Below are 25557 nucleotides of genomic sequence, written 5' to 3'. Positions count from 1 at the left end.
GTACTCTTGGAGAACCGTGTTCCTGGAACAACCCTCAAACGATTAAAGAGATGGTTACACCAACTATTTTATGCTCATTTTAGCCTCACTGTGGCTTGAAAATTTTTTACTTTTTTCTCCACAAGCCATTTCCTCAGTCTGTGTTTTATTAACAGAGAGCTTTAGTGTTTAAAGACAGGAAGCAGAGGAAAGAAAAAAAATCTTAAGTCAACAGGGCTATAAATTATAGCTTGTGTGCATTTTAACTCTCTAGAGCGTGGTCTTCAAATGGCTTTGGATAAATGGGTCATAATGTAATTTGAAAATTTCAAATAGTAATAAAAGTGTAGGTTGTGAATTACCCTTTGTCCAGTTTTCCTTTGAAAAAAAAAGGAATATTAATATTCTCTGTAAATTGTAAGATGAATCATCTGCGATTGAAGGTTGGTTGTTTTGGTGGGATTTTAGTGAAAGGTGCTCTGTGTAAGGAATGTTAATGATAAGAGTAAGAGAATAAAGTGTGTTTCCATGTGATGGTTGACTTTAAAAGGCAAACATGGGTCAGCAGTTACGTTAATATCAGCATCCACCACCAGCATGAACTGTTGCCTCAAGGCAGGTCAGGTCCCATTAAGCCAAATTCTGATCATCTAAAACAGAGACTCGTCAAACCAGGAGATTTTATTTTTGCATGAGCCTGTGTCCACAGTGGAACCTGATGTGATGCTCACCTGCCTCAAGGGTCTGCCTCATCTGAGATGCTTTTCTGCTCTGGTTGTAAAGATTATGATAATGACTATTTGCATTACCATAGCCTTCCTGTCAGCTCCAGTTAGACTGGTTTCCTCAGACAAGGTGTTTCAACCTACATATCTTATGTTCATTGGGTGTTTTTTTTTTCTATGCAAACCCTACATTTACACACATTAATGAGTAACATTATTATTATTTGATCTTTTATATTTTTAGTTTATTTTTTTTTTTAATGTTGAATTCTGTTGAAGTCAGTTACGGACATATAATCATAATGAAATCAAATGAATCATAAAAAACAAGATATCTTTAAGGGTTATGTTTTTAATATAACAAATTTAAGCTGTTTTATTTTATTTTTTTTCTCAAGTGAAGTGTCAAATGCCGTTTGTTCTGATAGCAAAGCCCTTCTCCATAAAACCCTAATTTTAAAATTGCTGCAGTTAATTACCAAACAATTAAACATGCAATTTTATGCTCATTTAAATCATGCGCCCTCAATGACCTTTCGTCCAAGTGTTTACATTTTAAATTATCTGTGAAACAATTATCTCTTCAGAAAACATTTTTTTTTCTAGAGTTTTATGTCCTAGAGTGTAACTCAATGGTTTTTTCATTATGTTGTTTTTTTTGTTTTTCCTTAGGAAAAAAAGTATTTCAGTCTGAAACAATGCAATTGTGTATTTTCTATGAATGAGTTTATCAAAAAATAAATAAATAAATAATAAAAAAATAAAAATTAAAAAATGATTAATGTATAAGTAAAATAATGAATTAAATTATAAAACTTATAATTAGTAATAATTTAAGTAATCTGTAAATAAAAGAAAAGCTGTAATGTATAAAAATATCTTTACATTTTTTCAACAAAGAATAACGTAGGGTGGCTTTTCAGTAAAAAAACAAACAGAAGATATTTTTTCTTTTCATGTCGAAAGGTTCATGCGGTGATGTTAGAACAACAACAAGGCAAAATGGAGACTCGATTTGCTACAAATCAAGAGAAATGTGAGAGGCATGCAGGATCGCTGGCCTTCAGTTGCACACAGTGTAAAGTCGACTGTAGATCAAAAACCTCGCTTATTGAAACACTTTGCGCTTGTTAAAGCAATATTTCTTCAAAAACAAGTTCAAGGTCTGACGTTCAGCCCTTTCCTGTTGCGCTGGAGCTACGGGGGTTTGCTAAAAATGTTGCTAACGTAACAGAAACTTACAGTATGTCCAAAAGTGCTGTTTTTTTCTATAGAGCTGCTGTTTATAAATAATTAAATCTATATTATATAGTAAACATATAAACATTATCAGAATGTATATAGTGTAATATAAACATTAACAGCATTTAAATAAGCTATTATAGAAAAATCTATATGTTATACAGTAAATGCAAAATATTATAAGCAATATTTTTAAACAGACAGAATTTATATAAACATGAATGGAATTTATATTTTGGCATATAAACAAATTATTATAAACATTATTAGGTCATGATAGCACCAATGAGTGCAGGACTTCACTACCCATCAGCCCTAAGGTCCAAACTTCTGTTATATAAACTTTAACAGAATTTAGATAAATATTGCCATATAAACATGATATTATAAACCTTATATTTATATAATCATTACTGAAATGATATAAAGGTTAACAGAATTGATCAACCGTTTTATAAACAATGTATTATAAACGTTATTGTTATATAAATAATTTATACAATAAATTATAAATATTCTTGTTTTTATAAATTTATATAAAATTAAATAAACATTATTGGAATTAATATATTATTATATAAACAATGGATTATAAACATTATTGTTATGTAAACATTTTGACTCTTTAACATGTTTTTTTTAACAGAAATAAAATATGTTTCAATAACTAAGGGTTATTTTAAAAATTAATTTAAAGAAAATTATTCTTAATTCTAATTTCCTTTTTAGAAGAAAGAAAGAAAATTTCATTTGTGTCTTTTGTGGAGGTCAGTGAATGTGTTTTATGCAAGAGAAAAAAAAAATTAAGATAAAAAATAAGAATAAATTATTGACCATCAAAAATGATACATTTATGTGTTAGAAGTAACAAAAAGAATTATTGTACTGTGATTTGTTTTCCATGTAAGATGTGTTGAGAGTTTAGAGAATTTTTTTTCCAGTAGGAGTAGAAAATATTTACAAAAAATTATACGAAAGGGAGTGTTGCTAAAATACATAGTAAATAAAGTTTGATGTAAATTTCTTAAATCTTCCAAAAAAAACCTGAAGGGATATCACAAAGATAGATCATTTAGCATTTTGATTTTCTTGAAAATAAATAAACAAATAAATACAATTCATTTAGTGATTCATAATCGAGTATAAATCAATACATTTTATGCAAAAAAAAAAATGTAAATCAAATTTAATTCGAAATAAAATATTTAAAATGAAAATTTGGTACAACCAGAATAAATCTTTTAGATTTACAGGGAAAGAAATCTGAATTTGTTATTAAGTCCATTGTTGGTAATTTTTTACTTAACAGAAAATGGAGAAAAGTTTTGGGTTTAGTGTCTAAAATGTGATTTCTGAATCAAATTCACCTGGTTAGCTTGAGTATACATTACAAATTGATAGAATGGCTAGAAAAAGTAAAGAAATGAAATAAATAAATAAAAATAAACCAAGATAAATCATGTGAAAAGTTTTTCTATCCTCTATGTGAATTTCCATCATCTAAAAATGTGAAAAACTTTCAGAAAAAATTTAGGAAAAAATAAAAAATAAGGTATAATAACCTGGTTGCATAGGTTTGCACACCTTTTTAGAATTGGCAAAGTGTCTGTGCTCAGAATGAACCAATCACATTCAAGCTCAAGTTAGATATCATTAATCAAAACGAATAAACGAAGATCTGTAGGATTTTCTTCACATCTTCTAGCTTTTATCTGACTGCTGAAACGACGGTCCACAGAGAGCCTACAATGATAGCACTCACTTGTTGAAAGATAAGAATCAGGAGAGGGGTGTAAAAGAATTTCCATAACATTAGCTGTACCATGAAAGACTGCAAAGTCCATTATTAACAAATAGAGAAAATGGAGCACCACAGTGACATCACCTAGAACAGGACGTCCCTCCAGTATGTATAAAAGGAGAAGACAAAAATGTACCAAGGAGGCTGCCAAGAGAACCATAATAACATTAAAGAAGCTGCAGGAAATTCTGACACGTACTGATTACTCTCTGTATGCAACAACAATCTCTCAGATTCTTGGTCTATGAGGTTGGGTGGCTAGACAAAAGCAGTTTCTCAGACGGAATCATTTCCTGTTTCTTAAAAGAAAAAAAAAAAGAAAAATATATATATATCCAAGCTCTAAACCAAATCCCAAGAAATTCTACTCATTATATGATTACTGGTAGTGGTGGTGGTAGCATCATGCTTTAGAACTGCTTTTCTTCAGCTATAAATGGGGCTGGTGATGGGATAAGAAGGTGATGGGAATCATGAATAGCTACTAATAATAGTCATACAACATTTCAACACAACAGTGACCCAAACATCCCATAGATCCAACTCAAAAAGGGACCAAAAGAAGAGTCCAGAGCTGAATCATACCAGCAAATGACTTCACAATTTGATGGATCTTGAAAGTTTTTGCTAGAAAGAGCAGGAAAAATATCATCCACACTATCAAAATGTGCCACACTGATAATAATAATAATAATAATAATAATAATAATAATAATAAAATGCAGTGACAAAAAATAGTAGTTTAGGGGTGAGCGGTTATGCATGTAAATTATGGTTAATATTGTTTTTTTTTTTTTTATTAATATTTTTTCTTTTTTCTTTTCCTAAAACATTTCTGATAGTTTTTCACCTATTTTCTATATGCTGTAATTTCATATTCAGCCTGAAAAAAGTGATTTATCTGTGTTTCATTTTCTTGTATCCCATAATGGCTGTGGATAATTATTTTTTCCATTGTAGATTTATAGAAGCGATTTCTGCACATAAACAACCAAACAAATGCCTCTACTGACTAAACAAATACTCATTATGATGATTTTTGCTTATCACATTTTTTTGGATCTCAGAGGAACTTGAGTCAGGAATTTTTCAATAATACACATTTCTAAAATATATCTAAATCTCTTTATCTTCATTTTGAGATTAGAGTACCATGAATTAATCTTTTAGGGCTTATAAAAATTCATTGAAATTTATTCTAAAAAAAAGTAAAAAAAATAAAATAAAATAAAATAATTTAATTATGCAAGAAAATCAGCTGGTTATTGAGCACACAAAATGTATTATTATTATTATTATTATTATTATTATTGCCGTGATGATGAGATCATTCTACTTTGGCCCGGCCCTGCACAATGACGCAGCACATTTCTAGCGATGAACAGTCTCTGTTCAAACAAATGCAACCATGAGCTGATAAAGCAGTATGTGTCTGTGTGTGTGTGTGTGTGTGTGTGTGTGTGTGTGTGGGTGTGTAAGATAGAGAGAGATAGAGAGAGACAGAGAGAAGAAATCCATCGAAACACACTCGAGCTGGAACAGACAGAGTGACAACATGGACACATGAGGAGTGGAGTGTGTCTAAACACAAAAACAAATCAAGGAGTAAACAGAAACAAGGTCTCGCTCATTTCCAGGGTCAAACTCCGAAGACACACACACACACACACATAGACACACACACACACCATGTTGTAAAGGACTATTCAACCTGTGAAATAAATTTGTTTTTTCCCCGGAGGCTCCACGACTTCCATTAAACATCATGATTAGTTTAATCAAGAGGCTCATTGGTGCCTGTCAGATATCATCTCTGCCTTCGCAATTAGCCCATTCTCCTTGAACTTGGTTGGCAAACACACACACTCAAACACACACACGCCCCGTCACAATGCGACAAAGTTAAATAATCGCTGGATAAATTAAGAAATTAAACATCACTCCTCTCCCAGAGCGTTGATTAAAAGCATTACTTCGTTTGACGCCGATGTTTTATTCTTTTCCCATGATGCAACATTAGCGCTCAGGGTCACCTCGACGCCGATAGCTCATGGTGACGGATTCAGATCCACCCACGCATCCAGTGATTCCACCCACATACCCACACACAGTAGGGAACGGCGATTAATTAGCGATGGAGTAGACGTCGGGTGAATGATGATAATTTTGATTGACAGGTGATGTCAAATGCATTAATCACAGACTTTTAAAAGGATGACCTTCAAACGGAGGTTTGGCTAATTAATCTCCAAAACGAAGAAATTATTTCATCCTAGAGACACCTGAGGAACCAATAGCAGCCAGGGTTAGGGTTGTTTTGTTTAAAAATTCTAGAAAAATCTAATTTCCAAAGCAAAAAAAACCATTTTTCTTTTTTTTAGTTTATTTACTTCTGTCTTTTCAGTGAAAGGGCGGAGGTTAGGGCATGGGGTGGGGCTTTCTTTTAAAGCAATATATGAAGTTATATTTTTACGAACTATTAAGCTACCCATAAGAGGGGGGATATGAAAGAATTCTAAATACATTAAAGATCAATAAAAAATAAAATAATACTAAAAATGTGTTTAAACAAATTCTAAAAAATAAAAACAACAAAAATTAGATTAAGTTTGTTGTGGTAATTTTTGTTATTCTTTCAAATATTAAATTCATGTATAACAATGTGGAAATATGGAAAATTCAAATTCCGAATTTTTGGAAAGCATGCAGCTTTTATGATTTGAAAAAAAAAAAGAAGAAATAATTAAAATGCATTGTGTTTTAAAAACGTTTGGCCATCCAAATGACCAAAACATTTTTTTTTCACAGAAAGAATATAAATTTTGTGTTGTTTTTTTTTATACAAATAAATAAATTAAAAAGTGCACGAAGAAGAAATCTGATCTAAATGATAAAATGACAAACGATAATTTAGGACATCAAACAAACAAGCAAACGAAAGCCATTCAAGATGCATTCAGTCAACATCCGATTTCACCCAAATGACCAAACCACTTCACCAACAATAAGACCAAACCCCAGGATCTATTAATGTTTATGAAGTGGACAACCAGTAAAGCTTGATCATAAACCTTCTGAAGGTGCAGAGGCCTGAACGTCAGCGCTAATCCTCTGCTAGCGAGGTCCAAAAACCGGAGCACATTACCAAACCGTGCCAAAAATAATAATAATAAATAATCATCGTAAACGGCTGGCCGCGTATTCCCGACGCACGAGCTTTGCTGCACCGTGTTCAGATTGCTCCTCTTTAGCTGGCCATATGGACTGACGAGCTCTAAGTGGTCTAGAATTAGCACACTGGTGGGGCGAGTGGTCCAAATTCATAATGCCAGGGTGAGTGTTTACGCAACTGATGATCTGGGATCCGTTTCAGGGACCAAGCTGGTGAAGGATCAGTCCAGATTTAATTCGCTGGAAATGTGGCTGTGTAGGGAAAAAAAAGAGAAGAAGAAAAAGAGGAAGAAGAAGAAGAAGAAGAAACAGCTTCTTCTTGACAATTAGTAACCGTCACCGATTAATCACGTCCCAATCCCTTGGCGGCAATTCAGAGATTAACACCGTGTCAAGGTCTGTCCTGCCATAGCAGGTCTGATTCGTCCCCCTTCCTTTTTTTTGCTGCTATAAAAAGCCCCCGCGTCACGTCGCGATTTGGAACGAGGCCCTCGAGTCGACAGAAAGAGAGAAAGTGGAGCTCTTTATCATTGGAACAAGGAGGAAGGGGGGAGTCACACTCTAACCCCAATACTTAACACAGCCATTTTACAAAAAAATTCATTAAAGCAAGGAATCCAGCTTTGCTTTTAAAAACATGCTCAAATAAAAAAAAAAAAAAAAATTTTAAAAACATTGGGCAGTAGATGACTAGTGTTTCTTTTTAGACTTTAACACTCTCTCCTCTTTGAACCACCCTTCCTTTTTTTGTTTTGTTTTGTTATATATCTCTGTCTCTTATCTATACAGTATTTAATCACTTTTAAATTAAAAAAAATAAATAGAAAGATGAAACAAACAAAATTAAAAAAAAAAAATACAGGATATTATTGTAACCTTGTGTAATTGAAAAAAAAAAAAAAAAAGTAAAAAAATCCTATCCAGAAGCAATATTCAAAAGTGTTAAATATTCCAAAATTTAAAAAAAAAAAAAGTTTGCTTTTATCATTTCAGATTCACAATTGGTCGGATGCAGACGCCTGATTTATTGCTAATAGAATTAACTACATGTGGTTTTAAAAATAAAAAATAGCTCGAGGGTGATGGTGAAGGAGAACGACATGGCGGGAGGAAAAAAAAAAGCAGGGTTTTGTACAGTAGGTTCTGCGTTTAAAAAAAAAGAAAAACTTATGAATCACACATTTAGTTCTGCATATATTGATGCTATTTTTTTTAATGAAAACAGAATAAGGTTCCAGAGAACATATACTGAAATGTGCTTCATATTTTGATTTCTAGGCATTGTGTGGTGAAACAAATAAAAACAACTTAAAAAAACATTGTTGATGGCTTTATTCATCTAAAAATAATTTGATGTAATGAGTAGGATTTCCTATTTTAGTGCATGCCAAAAAAAAAGCTTGAATTTTAATTTTAACTCTATAATTAAATGTAAAACGGACCAAATATCCATAACTTGGGTGATTTAAAATGATTTTCAGTTTCAAACATTTGCTGGTCCAAAAGGCACCAAATACCAGAATTGAACCTTTTCTGTACTTTCTTCCTGCTGATCAATTAACCTTAATTGTTTAACCAGAAATCAATCCGAATACCAATAATTACAAGGTAAAAAAAAACTCACATTACAATCCAAAGACAAAATGCAGCCTCATGCAATCAAGAAATTTCAGAACGTATTCTTCTTATTAAAATGCAGCAGATGAGCAACGAGTGGATGACATGGCCTGCAGCTATTGCGATATTAACCCTGCCATTTTCAATTTTCACTGCTAATAACCTTCTCCTACAGTATGTTTTTTCTTTCTCTTTTTTCTCTTTGTTTTTACAGCACAGAAAAGAAAAAAAAAGTTATTGAAAGGCCTCTGAATAACTGGTTACAAGTCTGTATTGATTAGCATTGATAAAGTTACTCCTAAAATCACTCAATTCCTTGTGACTGTCGTAACGGAAATGCGTTATCAACAATGACGTGTATATATGTACGGATATAAGAACCTGACATCATATTTATTGATGACATAAACATATTTTGGTCAATATAGTGCAATAATAAGTGGAAAGCAATCGAAAAAAAAAAAAAAAACAATAAGGGGGGGAAAAAAGAGAATTGCGAATGCTTGTATAAAAATAGGTGTTACATTAAAATAGTATTACACAACATAATTATTACTTCAATTATCATTTATGAATTTGTTTTAGATAACATATTAAAATACATATTAAGAATGAATGAATCATTTTTTAATATATAATAATTCCTCTAATGGTAGCTGGGAAGACCATCATTGGCCCTCCTGTTTTCTTTCTTTAATTTTTTTTTTTTTCAAAAAAGTGCAGACGGCATACAAAGACACTTCTTTTTTTAAATCTTTAAATGAAGCAAAAGTCTCTCTTTGACACTGGAGATGAGGGTGAAGGACTGGGAAGATTGGGAAGATTGGGAAGATTGGGAAGGAGGAGTTTGGGGTTGGGGGGTGGGTGGGGGGAGGGGTGTGCCACCGCTGAAAGAAAGCCACTTGTACAATGCAAGCTACAATAAATGATCAAAAAATTACAAACGAAAAGCTTGTACAGAGGGATAATGGTACAGGTCATAATGATGAAGAATCAAATAATGTTAAAAATACATGGAGATTATACCAATAAATACTTACTTACTTACAGACTAGAGCAGAGGAATTGTCCTGCACAGTTAGATGCACTGTAATACAGTGTTCTTTTTCAATTTTTGTATTGTTAAAGTTCGCAATATCTGCGTGAATATACTCCTGAAAAAAACGTACTTGGATTAATCTGTACAGCTACGTTTGTTTATTTACGTGTATTCAATTTGTCAACTTAAAAAAATAGATTTTGCGATTTTTGCATCACCAGTTTTGTATCACAACTCGTGCTTTCATCCCGAGAGCTTTTTTTTTCCTTTTTTATTTCCTTTAATGTCATGTATCTTTAAAAATTAAAGTAAGACAGTTTGGCACACCCCATTGTAGGATTTTGTTTGTTGCCTTTGTTCTGTTGTTTCTTTAAAGATGGCGTACACCGTACACCCCGATGCACCCTTCGACATGGAAATGGGGTGAAAATCTCTAACAGTACTCTTGTTCATAGACAAGGTTTAAAATTGGCTAAACGTTGTCTGTTTCTCAAGAACTTCGAGGTAATCCGGCTCCATTTGGAGTTTCGCCTTTAGTTCCAAATATTCGTTCCTGTTCGGCTCCACGTAGACAGTACTTGGAGCTGAGCTATAGAGCATAGTTTCTCTAATTCCCTCGGGATGCAAGAATTGCCGACGTACGTCAAAATTTGGGTTGTACGTGTAAGATCCAGGACTGGGGTACTTGTAATCATACCTATTTCCGGCACTATTCGGGGTTTTATCCGGCTCTAAGATCCCTCGGAAGAAATGCTCTGCATCCTGAGCAGTCGAAGGCTCCTCCCGAGGTTCAATGGTGCTAACAGTGTATGTAGGGCTCCTCGAAGTTGGATCCCGCTCTTCCTCATTGGTGTTTCTGTAGCTAACTTTGAGTTCGTGCAGATCAGGAAAATCCTCCACAGTGGTCCCTTCTCTAGATCTATAAATGGGGTTTTTGCACATGTGCCCAAGAGGATGAGGGATATACTCATAGACATGACCTGCCGGGGATTTGACTTTGGGTACTGAACGATTGCTATAAAGACTGTATTGAAGGTTAAAGGAGCTTACATCCGAGTTGTTGGTGCTGGTGCGGTCACTTTGTGACTTTTTTCGCCGCTTCATGACCACCACGAACAGCCCGGCAGCCACAAAAACGGACATTATGAAGACCAGGAGGAGGCTAAGGATGAGGACTGACAAGGGGACGGTGCTTGAAGGAGTGTTGAACCTCAGAGGTGTCTCAGTGGTTATTACCTTCCCTTCCAAGGTCGCTTCTGATGGAGCTACCGTAGATACAACAGTATCCGAGTAATCAGGACACAGTTGTTCAGAAACGATACTGCGCATGTCTTGCCCTGCAAGTCTCTTTGGAGATGCACATATGACATCATTAACCACAGTGCCAGAGTTGAGTTGCTCCAGCCATATTTTCATGCCTACCACATCACACGTGCAATCCCAAGGGTTTTCAAAGAGATCCACTTGCACCAAAGCCTTGAGCTGATCTAGAACTCCACTCACAGGCAGGTTTTGAAAGTGGTTGTTGCGTAGATTGAGTCTTGAGAGTGACATACTAGAAAAGATGCCTCCTGGCAAGGTTTTTAGCAGATTGTTGTTTAGGAAAAGCAGCTGAAGGTTTGGCACAAAACGGAATGTACCTGCAACAACCTCCTTGATCTTGTTATACTCTAAATACAAGTACTGCAGGTTCTGGAGCCCAAAGAACATGTCTGCAGTGAGCCTGTCAATCAAATTGCCATTCAAGTATAACCTGCGCAGGTTAATTAAATCCCCAAATGCCCTGTCATGTATGAGTGCTATCCGATTGTTTCCCAAGTGCAACAAATCCAATCCCTCTGCCTCGACAAAATCCGATCGGCGTACAGCAGGGATGTAATTCCCAGTGAGGTACATCTTTTTGGGATTATACGGCTTGGGCTTTAAATCTGATATACTCTCGATTTTTCGTTCTTGGCAGTTGACGTTGAGCCCAAGATCAGAGATCTGAAGGTTGCATGTGCATGCCGTGGGGCAATCCAAAGGCACGGGAGATTTGGTCTGAAAAGCTATAATTGGCCCATAGTTATAGGGATTGCCTGGGATGCGAGAAGTGGGCTTAGACCTGGTCTTGTTGGACTGCCGAGTGCCCTTGGTAGGCCGGGATGACGACCTCAGCACTGCTGAGGATGTGGCCGAGGAAGTCACTGCCGCCGGCGTCGTCTGGAAATATCCGTTCGTGCTGAGAGGTGGCGGCGGGCGCATCTCATATTCCGAAATGGCCCTCCGAGGACACAGCTCCTGCTTGGAGACCTCATCAAGATCGCGGCCATGGAGCCGGAATGGAGTCTCACAAACCACCTCTCCAACTAGTGCTGTGTAGGCAATGCTTTCCAGCCAAGCTTTTAGTGCGATAAGTTCGCAAGAACAATTCCATGGATTCTCCTCTAGCTGTAATTCCACCACTTTATCCATGTGCTCCAAAAGGCCAATGTAAGGGAACATTTTCAAGCGGTTGCCCCTGAGATCCAAGTGGGTCAAGGGCACATTTTTGAAAATGTTTGTAGGCAGCGATGACAAGAGGTTGTCATTCAAAATTAGCACAGTCAAATGGTGGAGCCTGCTGAGAGCAATGGGTTCAATAATGCTAATAAAATTATAATCAATCTGAAGGTATTCCAGGCTTTCTAATCCAGTAAACGTATCATCCCTAAGTACATCTATTTTGTTGTTGTTTAGGTGCAACCTCCTTAATCCCTGGAGTCCATTAAAAGCCCCAGTCTCCACTTCGGATATGTCGTTGTTGCCTAAATGCAAGATGGTGACTCCAGTATAGTTGATAAAGTCATTGACGGACAATTTTTTCAGCAGGTTCCCCGTCAGTAGTAGGTGATACGTGGGGAAATGAACCGGGCTGATTTCGGACAGTCTTACGATGCCCCGGTTCTCGCAGCTGACCGTCAGGATGCCCTCTTTTTCTTCACAAGTGCACAGATTCCTACAGATCTCCCCATAATTGTCATACATCTCAACCAGGCTCAGAGAAGCGGCAAGCAGCAAGATTAGTGTCAGTATCCAGACACGCATTTTCATCGAATTGAATGGCGCCGTTCACTGTAGTGCCTCTGCAGACTGTGGTGTCATCTAGAAATGGGAGAAAGAAAGGGCAATCAATCTTTTTGGAATAAATAGCAAACGGACCAAAAGATTTTTTTTTTTTTTTTTTTTAAGACACGATCACAGACTTAGTGACCAGATTTTCTCGTGAAACATTTGAGGTGTTGATTTTAGATATGAAAATTAAAGAATGAAAAATAAATTATTCACCCAGTTCTTTAAAAAGAAATGGATTTATCTGAGTCACATGCATTAATTAATAAAACACTGAGGCTGTGCACGACATTCTAGGCACACAAAAATCCCCCTCTAAGACGAGCTGTATAAACACAGGGAACAGTAGAAGCACACAGAGAACATTTTTCAACATTTATTTGTTTAAAAGAGAAGTAGCAACACGCCAAGTGCTTGGAGAAATTTGCCCGAAAAGAGCAACTGGCTTTATTGCGAATACTGAACATGCACTGCTTATGATAAGAGCGCGCATTCTGATTATTAGCCGTTGCTTATGCATAAATATGTGCATGCTAAAAAACCCCCACAAGCTTCAGGTTATAATCACGCCAAACAAGCTCGCTGAATTGTATAATCCAAATATCCAAATCTGTTTAACAAGCTTTATCTACTCACCCCGCATATCCGATCACTCCTGTTTTCCTGTATTTTTAAAGCCGGTTAACGAGTTTAATTCGGTTTAAATAGACCCAAACGTTCAGAATGCGTGTGTGTGTGTGTGTCTGTATGGAAATCTGATGATGCCCCATGCATCTCGGCGGAGGAGAAAAAAACCGCTGATCTTGAGAGCAAAACACTCTTAGCAGTTCCAAATCTTTCCAATTAACATCCATCGATTCTTATCATTTATCCCGCTTTACACTATCCTGGATTAAATTATCCGTGATTTGGAGATAATAATCCTTGATTCCGGCGTTTCTGCGGGATCTTGTGATTCATGCAAATCAACATCCACCTTCTTTTCCTTCCATGCTCTCTCTCTCTCTCTCTCTCTCTCTCTCTCCGGTACCGGAGACACTCGCCGACGCACGCAAACACACACACACACACACAAACACACACACACACAAACACACACACACACACACACAGAGAGAGAGAGAGAGAGAGAGAGAGATCCACATCCACATACGACTTTTCTGTCGCATTTAAAAATATATATATAAATAAATAAATAAATAAAAAAAGAGAAAGAAATTCCCGTTAAGCGAAACTGACCGCAGTTATATACCCACACATGCAAATCGTGAATTCCTTGAACACCCTGACGCCTCCTTCAAATATTTGCCCAGGGTTTCAATCAAGCACACATGAAATTCATCACATTTTGATCAATTGGCACTGATAAACTCGTAAGAACATCCTTAGCGCGTGGTGGTGTCTCCCTCATTCAAGCTGCATCAGAGCTTTCACACCATTTCATTATGCGTTATTCGTTATTTTTTTGCGTTTGTTTCTTTTTTTCTTTTCTCATCCCTGAACTCTTCGTCATATCCATGTATTTCTTACCGGGCTGATCGTCTTCGAAGCGGCAGCAGCATCACGACATCCGTTAACCGGAACGTAGCGCTGCAATAATCCAGGCTGCAAAATCCTTCTCGATTATTCCAGTATATCTCTCTCTCACACACATTCACTCTCTCTTTTTTTATTAAAAGAAAATTTGATCCGTTTTAACACCGAATTTTCCACGGGTAATGATGATGGTGGTTGTGGTGATGATGCGCGCGCGCGTGCATCGTCGCTCTCTCTCTCTCTCTCTCTCTCTCTCTCTCTCTCCTCGCGCTCTCGCGCTCTCACTTCTCTCAGACTAGCAGACGATTAAACACACTGCCGCGCGCGCGTGTATAGGGAGTACGGTGGCTGTGCGCGCGTGCAGGGATCCTGATGCTGTTGATGCTCCATCCGTCCACAAACACTCAACACCGGCCATCAGATATTATACTTAACACACACACTCACGCGCGCGCACATTCACACGCACGCACGCACACAGCTGTGGATTCATGGATGCATGCTGTTGGTTGTGCACCCGGCAAAGTTAAGTGTGCGAGCGCGTGCGCCCGTGAGCTTGTGCGCGCGCTCGCACCCATGCATGCATTTCATGCAGCCTAGACAATCCCGGATGACAGATAGAGGAGGGGTATAAACTATCAGAAAGAGTTAAAACATGCAGAGATGGGGGGGGGGGAGAGAGAGAGAGAGAGAGAGAGATGCCAATAGAGACTTGAAGCTCAAATCATAAGAGAAAGAGGGAGAGAGAGAGAGACAGACAGAGACAGAGACACACAGACACACACACACACACAGAGAGAGAGAGAGAGAGAGAGAGAGACCTATAGAGGGCAGTGCAATGCGATAAAACTGGACAGAGTCGCATCAATCCTGTCCCACTTAAGTATGGGCTCTCTCTTTCTCTCTCTCTCTCTCTCTCTCTCTCTCACTGTCTCCACACACACACACACACACACACAAACAGAAGCAATAACAATACATATGCAATAAAAATCATAGCAATACATGAGTTTGTGTCTAGCTTTTTATGTCTCTATCACTTTCACTTATTACATAGCTCCATATTGTCTCTCTCCTTCTTCACTTTTCAACAAGTTCAGAAACATAATGTACTCAGAAACATTTTCAGACAATGCTGAAATTACATTAATGATCATTGAAGATTAATCCAAAAATCAAGTAATCTAGCTTTATGTATATGTCTCACATCCTTTCTTTACACTTGCTTTCTCTCCCTCTCTTTTGTACTAGGAAGAGGAGCCTATGGCTACCAGTTTAGCTTTGCATGAACTTCATCATCAAATGTTCAGTAATGACATGAATAGCATTTGTAAATAAACCTTTCATTTAAAACAAATTAAAATAACATAAATCCATATGATCATCTGAATCACTTCTAAATGATTCACTTCAATCAAATCATTTCTAATCAAATCACTTCCTAACCGAAGATTTCTAAATGAATCACTTCTAAAAGAATCATTTAACCAACTCACTTGTAACTGATTTACTTTTAAGTTACATAATTTCTTACTAGAATCACTCGTAACCAAATAAATTAGAACCGATTCACTTCTAATCATATTGGTTCTGACCAAATCACCTCAAACCACGAAGTATCTGAATAATTTCTAATCAAATTATATCTAACCAAATCCCTTCTTATCAAATAACTTGTAAGAGAATCACTTCTAAATGAGCCATTTAGAATTAAATCATTTTTATGCAATGTACTTCTAAATGATTCATATTTAATGAATTAAATACCAAATAGCAGAGTCATTTGAATCAAATAAATGAATCTCAAATCTCTTCTAGCTAAATTGTTTTTCAAACATATCACTTGTAAATGAATGTTGTAATTGAAATGATTTGAACCAAATCACTTTAAGCAAATTGCTTCTAACCAGCAATGATTCAGTTCTGACTGAATCGCTCCTAACCAAATGACTTCCATATGACTCATTATGAACAGAATCACTTCTAACTAAAATCCTTTAAACAGAATCTCTTTGAACTGAATGATTTTTAACCGAATAGCTTCTAAATAAGTTGCTCCTTTCTGACTTATTTTAACAGAGTCACTTCTACGCAAACTGCTTCTAAATCGAATCACTTCTAACCAAATCACCTGTAACTAAACAACATTTATATGAATTATTTCCAACTGATTCATTTCTAACTGAACTGCTTTTAACTAAATCATTTCTAATCAAAGTTATTTAGAAATTTCTAAACAAATTGTTAAAATAAAGATAAAAAAAATATGATCTGTTTGTCTGAGGTTCTACTTCCTGTGAGCTGATGAAGTTTGGACTGAACCCATAAACCTTCACCAGCTTGTACCGCAGAGATCATCCTGACTGGGTGCATTAGTGTATGGAATGGCAGTTACTCCGCACACAACCGCAAGGCTCTCCAGAGAATAGTGAGAACAGCAGAAGACATCACAGGTAACAAACTCCTGGACAGACAGGACATCTCCTGGTCACAATGCCTGAGGAAAGCACACAAAATCATCTTAGTCCCCCAGCCTGCAGTTTATTATAAGGTTTTCAGAGCATTCAGTCACAGACAAGATGACTACAGAACAGCTTTTACATGCAGTCTATCAAATATCACTTGAAACATGTCACTTTTCATTTTTCACTTTTCCCTCTGCCATTTAGACACTTTACACATGGACACTTTAAACCTTACACTTTACACATGGGCATTTTAAACTTGACACTTTACACATGGGCACTTTAAACTTGACACTTTACACATGGACATTGTAAACTTGACACTTTACACTTGACATGTTACACACTGACACTTTGCACCTGACATGTTACACACTGACACTTTACACATGGACACTTTACACCTGACATGTTACACACTGACACTTTACACATGGACACTTTACACTTGACATGTTACACACTGACACTTTACACATGGACACTTTACACCTGACATGTTACACACTGACACTTTACACATGGACACTTTACACTTGACATGTTACACACTGACACTTTACACATGGACACTTTACACCTGACATGTTACACACTGACACTTTACACATGGACACTTTACACTTGACACTTTACACCTGACATGTTACACACTGACACTTTACACATGGACACTTTACACCTGACATGTTACACACTGACACTTTACACATGGACACTTTACACCTGACATGTTACACACTGACACTTTACACATGGACACTTTACACCTGACATGTTACACACTGACACTTTACACATGGACACTTTACACTTGACATGTTACACACTGACACTTTACACTTGACATGTTACACACTGACACTTTACACATGGACACTTTACACCTGACGTTACACACTGACACTTTACACATGGACACTTTACACTTGACATATTACATACTGGCACTTTACACTTGACATGTTACACATGGACATTTGACACTTTACAATCGACATGGTACACTTGGTCACTGTGCATTTCACACTTTAATCTGGATACTTTATATACAGTATATATGCAGTCTACCAAATATAACTTGAAACAAGTCATTTTTATTTTTTTTCTTTTCCCTTTGCCACTTAGACACTTTACACATGGACACTTAAACTTGACACTTTACACATGGACACATTCCATTTCACTTGTTTCACTTGGTCAATGTGCATTTGACACTTTAAACTTGACACTTTATATGCAGTCTACGAAATATAACTTGAAACAAGCCACTTTTAATTTTTTACGCTTTTCCTGTGCCACTTAGACACTTTACACTTGGACACTTTAAACTTGGACACTTCACACATTACATTGGTTACTGTGCATATGACACTTTATTCTTGAACACATTACAGTTTTCACTTGGACACTACATTTTGACACTTTACACTTAGACAATTTGATGTTTTACAATTTACACTGGACATTTGATACTTTCCACTTGCACACTATAGTTGGACTATTTTAATTTTACACATTGATGCCTCAAACTTTTACATGTTGTAGTTGGTTATTGTGCATTTGACACTTTAATCTTGGCACTTGACATTTTGTACTTGGACAATGTAAACTTGGACACAATTGAAGCTTTACATTTGACCACTTTACACCTATAAACTTTACACTTGACACAGTATACTTGGACACTTGACACTGCATACTTTATACTTTACACTTGACCACTTTACACCTAGAAACTTTACACTTGACACTGGACACTTTATGCTTTACATTTGGACACTGACACTGGATACTTTATGCTTTACACTTGAAAACTGGATACTTGGACACTTTGACATTGAATACTTTATGCTGTACATTTGACAATTTACACTTTGACACTGGATACTTTATGCTGTACACTTGACACTTTACACTGGATACTTTATGCTGTACACTTGACACTTTACACTTGACACTGGATACTTTATGATGTACACTTGACACTTTGATAATTTATAGAAACTTTAAACTTGACAGTTTACACTTGGACAGTGGTTAATTTATGCTTTACATCTGGACACTTTAAACTTGATACTTGACACTGGGACATTTTATACTTAACCCAAATTTACCTCAATAATATTTACTCTTTCTAGTTGTGTTTTCTTTCTCACTATGTTGTACCCCATATATACATGTGTGTGTGTGTGTGTGAGAGAGAGAGAGAGAGAGAGAGAGAGAGAGAGTGATAGAGAGAGAGAGTTTCTGTTACTCTACCCTCACCACAAGCATTTGAAAGTACATGTCCAGACTTCTGACTAAACTGAATTACTAACAGACTCATTACTAACAGAGTCACATGTCCAAACTGCTCCTGTAGAGTCAGAGTGTAAGAAATTAGAGCACTGAAATGACAAAGTGAAACTCCAGCCTGTGAACAATGACAAAAACTTCAGTGTTTTTTGGGACGACCTTGAAAATATGTGACAGTTAAAGCTATTAGCGATTTTTTGGGGGCTCATTTCTTCTTGTCTTTTTACCAGAAAATCTGCCTCGGGCTCAAAATGTCTGGAAGTTTCTGAATACACTGCGGTCTTGGGTCAGGTTTAAGGTTATTCAATTTTTTTCCATTAATAAATTGCAGACAAATCTGACTGTATAATGAACACACACACACACCCTTCCCCCACCTCTTGCTGTCTTTGCTTCTTTGCTCCAGATTTAGCCAGCTTATCTCGAATTAGTGCTGAAGAGCTATCAACTATGCTAAGTGTAAATAGCATTAGATTTAGCATGCTAAAGCTTACATGAGTCCCCTTTTGCCCTGTTTTGTATGCTAATTCCAGCATCAACATCCACCCCTCCTCTCTCCTTTTGTGCTCAGGACAGCGAGGAGTAAATCTCAAAAAAATCTCCGCATTAAATTAGGTTTAAGTTGCTAGTCACAGCTAATCGCATTAAAGGGCCACGCTAACTGGGATGTTTCCTGTCTGGCGTAAAGTGGCAAACCCAAACAATCGAAAAACTCCCAGTGGAGAGAAAGAGAGAGAGAGAGAGAGAGTGAAAAGCTAATCCATGCTATCACACTCCTATGGGAAATAGCATTTAGCCTGCATTCTGAGGTGTACACTCACTGTTATTAGCTGTTAGCGCTATCGCTGAGGCGGCTCTCCTGTGGCTCCAGCTGCGTGTCACCAACAAGCTTTTCTTCTGAAACTGTAACTTCTTCTTCTTCTTTTTCTTCTTCTTGCACATAAAGTGTGAAGCTTTCTGACTAAATGTTGGAGAGATTTTAATAACAAACTGACAGATGATGATGAAACTCACTCTAATTACACAATTCACACTGTATGTTTTCTTCATCCTTCCTTTCTTTTTTTTTACATTTTTCATTCAGCCATATTATTCAGCAATATTATTTAATTGTTGACTGTTGATTGTTGATTTTATTCTCTCCTTTTCTATCTATCTATCTATCTATCTATCTATCTATCTATCTATCTATCTATCTATCTATCTATCTATCTATCTATCTATCTATCTATCTATCTATCTATCTATCTATTTTCTCATTTCTTTGTGTTTTAATTCCTGTTGTTTCATTTTTCCACCGAAGCCATTCCTTCGTTTCTTTCTTTACTTCCTCTCCATCTTTTTTTCTCTTTCTTTCTTAAATATTCTTTCTGTCTTTCTAAGATACTATGTTTCTTTTATTAATATGAAATATTCATAGGCTTGTCAGTCATTTTGTCAGAGAGAAAATGCTGTTATTTAAAAGAACTTACATTCTGAGTGATATTTTGAGGACAAAGTGAAACAGTTTGGTGGTTTAAGCGGAAAACTTGCCTTCACTTTACCTCATATGTATGAAAGATGATATAATAATAATCAGGAGTGCGGAGCAGCTTCTGTATCAGGAGCACTGGAGCTGGAGTTTAGTCGAGTTTAGCATTTTACCTCATTTAACACATCTGAGTCAGCTCATCTACTAATCACCCTCACAGGCCAAATTCACTGCTACACTGCAAACTTCTGGAGACTGGGACCTGAGCTACAGAGTGAAAGACGGGTGTGTGGTTTGGGACACGCCCACAATGGACTGGTGCCATTTATTTATTTTCGGATTCATTTCTTGCATCTTTTACATCAGATTTATAATGTGATATAAAGAGAGCTCACTGTAGTCCCGACTGCTGCTTCATGAGAATTTTATTCCCAGAGTAGTACGAGGCCGTAACCGTAGCGACACTGTGTTTACAGCTGCTTATTACGTCGTGTCGTAAAATACATTTTTTTTCCACTCTGGCCGAAGGTTAAACACACGGCCGGAGTGTGTGTTATTTATATTGTACACATTTAAAGCTGAAGTGGCTCGACCTGCATGTAATGGACATCCATAATTTTTGAGCTGAAATAAATAATGGCACTCAGTGCCTACTCTCTGAGTGAATATACAAGTCTCCTTTATTGTTAATGTGAGGACCGCATACTGTGGTTTCCACTCATGTCAAGTCCGTTAGGAGAATCAGCGAAAACATAAAACAGACGAAAGTGGAGCTGCTTCGTTGCAAGAGCTGCATTATACCGCTTTCTTCCAGAGACCACACCTCCTCCACAGGGAAATAGGCCACACCACCTTCACTGAGAGTGACAATTAGAGAAGCCACGCCTCTTTCAGTACAACTGATAGATACAGTGTCCACACCTCCTTCACTTAACAGACAGGCGCAGAAGCCACACCCATTTTTACTGATAAAGCCTAACCTGAATAATTAGTCCCACCTACCTGTATAAATAACCCTGTCCCCTTAGTATAAACAAAGCAGCAAATTATTTCAAGATGTCAGATTGTTGATGTCTTGTTTTATAGTTGTGTGGATTTTTTTTAGTTGTGTGTGTGTGTGAGAGAGAGAGAGAGAGAGAGAGAGAGAGAGAAAGGCGATGTCCTGCACTGAGCTTGGCTAAAGGGAGGCCGTGTTGCCTGTTTGACAGGAAGATGAATCATCGAAGGGAACGTGTGCTGCCGAGAGGCTTCAGCTCGTCCAATCAGCACTCACTAAGAACCTCGCTCGCTCAGCCTGAACATGAACTCGTCGAGGATTCCGCAAACACAGCACAGCTAACCGCTACACTAAGCAGATAGAAAGGGCGTGTGCTTGTGGAAGACACTTTTAAAATCTCCTACTCAACATGTTAGAAAAGATCTTAGCATTTCGCTTGTAACATTAGTTTCAACCCAGAACCAAAAATCATGTAAATACAGTGCAGAGAAATGGATTAACGATAAGTATTTACATGGTGCTTTAATTAATCCAAAGTAAGGCACTGACATGGATGTGGGTGGATTTGCTGGATGTGGGTGGAGTCAAATGAGACAGGAATTATGTAAAACAGGTAAATAAATAAAACAGCAACAATAATGTAGATGTTGCCCTGACAATAAACATACTGTAGATATTTACTACTATTTATCTCATTTAAATACTTTAGATCTAGTTTCCATCGGTCATTAAACAAAGATACCAAAAATCAGAACAGCGAGAAAAGAAAGAAACAAAGACAGAAAGACAGAAAGACAGAAAGAAAGAAAGAAAGAAAGAAAGAAAGAAAGAAAGACATTGTAGAAGATTCCTCCAGAGGAAGAAGTGAATGTTTTGAGAATCTGAATGCAGAAGTATAGAGGTAGGAGCACACAAAGGCCCAGAGACATACTAAATCATTTGAAATAAAATAAATGAATGAATGAATGAATGAATGAATGAATGAATGAATGAATAAATAAATAAATAAATTTAGAAATCTCTAGAAATTTTATGCTTTTGCAATAAAACGTTTTTATCTTTTGTACCAAAAGTTTAACGTAAGCTCTTTGACTTTTTTATTTTAAGTATTGCTCTGTCTGTCTGGATAAATCATTCCTCATTGACTTAGAAAACACTGCTATTGTGGTGAAAACACCGTGAGGGGATGTTTAGTACTTAACACAGCGCTTGACAAATCACAGTGACTGCTGCTAGAATGAAAAGAAAGGAAAAAAACGTTCAGAAAGCAACCCCCCCATGCAGAAATGCTGGCTCTTGACAGCTACACGGTCCAACGTCCTCTGCATTTTCACCTGAGGTTACTGTGCCTTGAAAAATAACAGAATGAAGAGAAGGTTTACGAGAAGGACGTAACAGATTGGAAGAAAATCAATAACGCTTTATAACACTATTAAACACTTTCAGGCTTTTTAGAGACGTTTCAGCTCTCTGATTTGAAATGAGGGCCCAGATGTGCAGTGATTACAAACTAACCCTCGTTCTGCTTTTTTCTAATGATTAATAATAATAACAATAATAATAATCATCATCAAATGTGACAAACATTTTTTAATCCAAATTTCAAGTTGGTTATTGTTTTGTATTTATTTTATTTTATTTCATAGAATAGGTTTTTACAGAAAGATTGAAATTGTGTTGTTGCTTCTAAAAAAAAAATCATTAAATCACAAAAATTATAGACCAAAAAAAAAAAATACAAAAAAACTTTGAGCTTGAAATTAGTAAACTGTTTAGAAATAGTTTGTTTCAAGTTTGATTTTGTTTTGATCTTTTGTCAGATAATTTTGTTTCAAGAAAAAAACATTAATGCATTAAATAAACACACTTTTTTTTCCAATAGAACAAGAAAACTAGATTATTTCAAGAAGTAAATTTCAAATTTAAAAATTTAAAACTATTTTATAATCCAAATTTGCAATTTATTAAGCCAATTTGTATACATTTCTACAAATTTCTAGGTTGAAATGGACTTTTTCTGCTCAAGGAAGTAATACAAATATAAGCTCTTAAAATAAAAAAAGAAAAGGGAAAAATGGAAAGATGGAAAAGTTAAAAACAAGTGATAAAGTTAAAAAAACAGACAGAGGAAATAAAAGTAATATAAGATTGTATAAAAGAAAAAAAATCAGAGAATGACAAGGGGAAAGAAAAGAGTAAAGGTAATAAAAAAAATCCTTCAAATATACTTTTAAAGAAAAAGTAAGGAAAAAAGTAAATGATAGAATAAAAAAGATGAAGGAAAACAAAATGACAGCAATTCAAACTGACAAAGAAAGAAAGAAAGAAAGAAAGAAAGAAAGAAAGAAAGAAAGAAAGAAAGAAAGAAAACTTTAAAATAAAATACAAAAAACTGTACACCTAACACACTTTTTTTAGTTTTAAGGTTAAAATTGTGCTGTTGTTTTTAAAAATGAAACAGAATCATGTAAATCATCAAAATTATAAACAAATAAAACAACTTCAAGCTTGAAATTAGTGTGTACTGTACACACACACACACTTAATAAACATTGATATGCCTGTGAAACAAGACAAACAATATAAATTCAATATAAGAATATAAAAATATGTTAACTATAGATAACTGCATCACATTTTCATTACAAGATTATTATATACAAATTAAGATTAATACATATAAAGTAATATATTTCAACACATTTCTACCAATTTCTATATTGAAAAAGTTTCTTTTACTTGGATATTGTTTGAGAAATAAACTACTTTATTGAAGCATTTTAATACATTAATAAATAAAATTTAATTAAATGAAACTGTTTTTTTTTTTTGCTAATATCCTTCTTTTTCACTTTTTTTTATGGACCATGCAATTTTGCTTTCCTTTTTCTTGAAATGCTGCTCTTTGTTTACAAGCTTGCCGCCATCAATTCTAATGGGATACCGTTGACTCTTTGGGTTTCCAAACATTGTTACACCGAGCTGCAATAATAAAAATAATAATAATAATAACAACAACAACATTGTGTGTGTTAAAAAAAAAAATAAGTAAATCTAATCAACAGCACGACAAAACAATGCTAATTTACTCTTATGGTGATGAACACGTCCTGAAACGATGGCTGGTGACATCATCCACGTTACATATTAATCCAGTTAACATTTTTATGCTACTGTGCTCTAAGGTAATAAGCATGACCCTGGTGAAATCATTCGCTTTGTCTCAGAGTAGATCTCAATCCTATTTAAAAAAAAAAAAAAGTAGTAGAGAAATGATAGAAAAGAAGGAATGAATGAGACAGGGAAGGGGGGAGGGAGAGGGAGAGGGGACAGCACAGGCAATTACAAGTCTCTAATAGATTTCCTAAACCACCAGAGATCGTTTCTATTATATGCTATTCGGGTGCATAATTAAAGCCGTGAATAAGTATATCATCGTGTGTAAATCAATTTCTCCATCACTTTGCTATCAGTCTGTGTGAGTGACAGTTGTGCAGTCTTTCTCATTTGGAATGATACATGAAGACAGGTGTCTCTACCCATCTTTGTTTAGGACAAATGGAAAGATGTCCTGTCTCTGAAAATCAACCCCATTTATAATTCCATTCAAATGACAGGAACGGTAACCACACCCCTCTCCCTAAACCCTGCTCTGGATCTTAAACCCCACCCAGTACTCAATAATCCACCCATTACTGTAACCCCAACAGTAATTCTATATACACAACCCATCTCTAACCCCACCCTTTACCCTGTACTCTGAGATTCTAAACCTCACCCATCACTCTATAACCCACCCATTACGCTATCCTCATGCATCACTCTAATCCCAATCCATCACTTTATACCCTACCCATCACCCTTATCCCACCCATCACTCTATACCCCACCCATCACTCTAAACCCAACCCCTCTCTAACCTCACACACATCACTCTAACCCTCATCCATATGTAACCCTGTGCATCTAAACATCTAATCCCAATTAAATTCTAACTACCTAACCCTATCCATTACTAAATATCCCACCCACCACTCTAAACACATCAATCTCTAACCCCACCCATCACCCCCTAACTCCACCCATCTCCAGCTCAACCCATCTCTCTCTCTAAACTTCTAAACCC

At 36.1% G+C, this 25557-nt stretch overlaps 1 protein-coding gene across 2 annotated transcripts; it reads right to left on the bottom strand.

The window, feature by feature from the left end:
- Window positions 1–8080: 8080 nt before the first annotated feature.
- Window positions 8081–14802, bottom strand: LOC131346450 (SLIT and NTRK-like protein 5). 2 transcript variants are annotated; one of them, XM_058379883.1, is made up of 2 exons: window positions 14195–14802; window positions 8081–12697 (listed from the first exon to the last, which is right to left on the bottom strand). In XM_058379883.1, the coding sequence occupies exon 2, from the start codon at window positions 12644–12646 to the stop codon at window positions 10037–10039; it is 2610 nt and encodes an 869-aa protein (XP_058235866.1). In that variant the 5' UTR covers window positions 12647–12697; window positions 14195–14802; the 3' UTR covers window positions 8081–10036. The 2 variants fall into 2 exon arrangements, with proteins under 2 accessions (XP_058235866.1, XP_058235867.1); XM_058379884.1 differs by lacking the exon at window positions 14195–14802 and adding an exon at window positions 13301–13673.
- Between the last annotated feature and the right edge of the window lie 10755 nt (window positions 14803–25557).

The sequence above is a fragment of the Hemibagrus wyckioides genome, linkage group LG26 (assembly GCF_019097595.1).
Source record: "Hemibagrus wyckioides isolate EC202008001 linkage group LG26, SWU_Hwy_1.0, whole genome shotgun sequence".
NCBI classification, from domain to species: domain Eukaryota; kingdom Metazoa; phylum Chordata; class Actinopteri; order Siluriformes; family Bagridae; genus Hemibagrus; species Hemibagrus wyckioides.
Note: the sequence above shows the minus strand (reverse complement) of the source record. Positions and strands in the feature narration are given on the sequence as shown.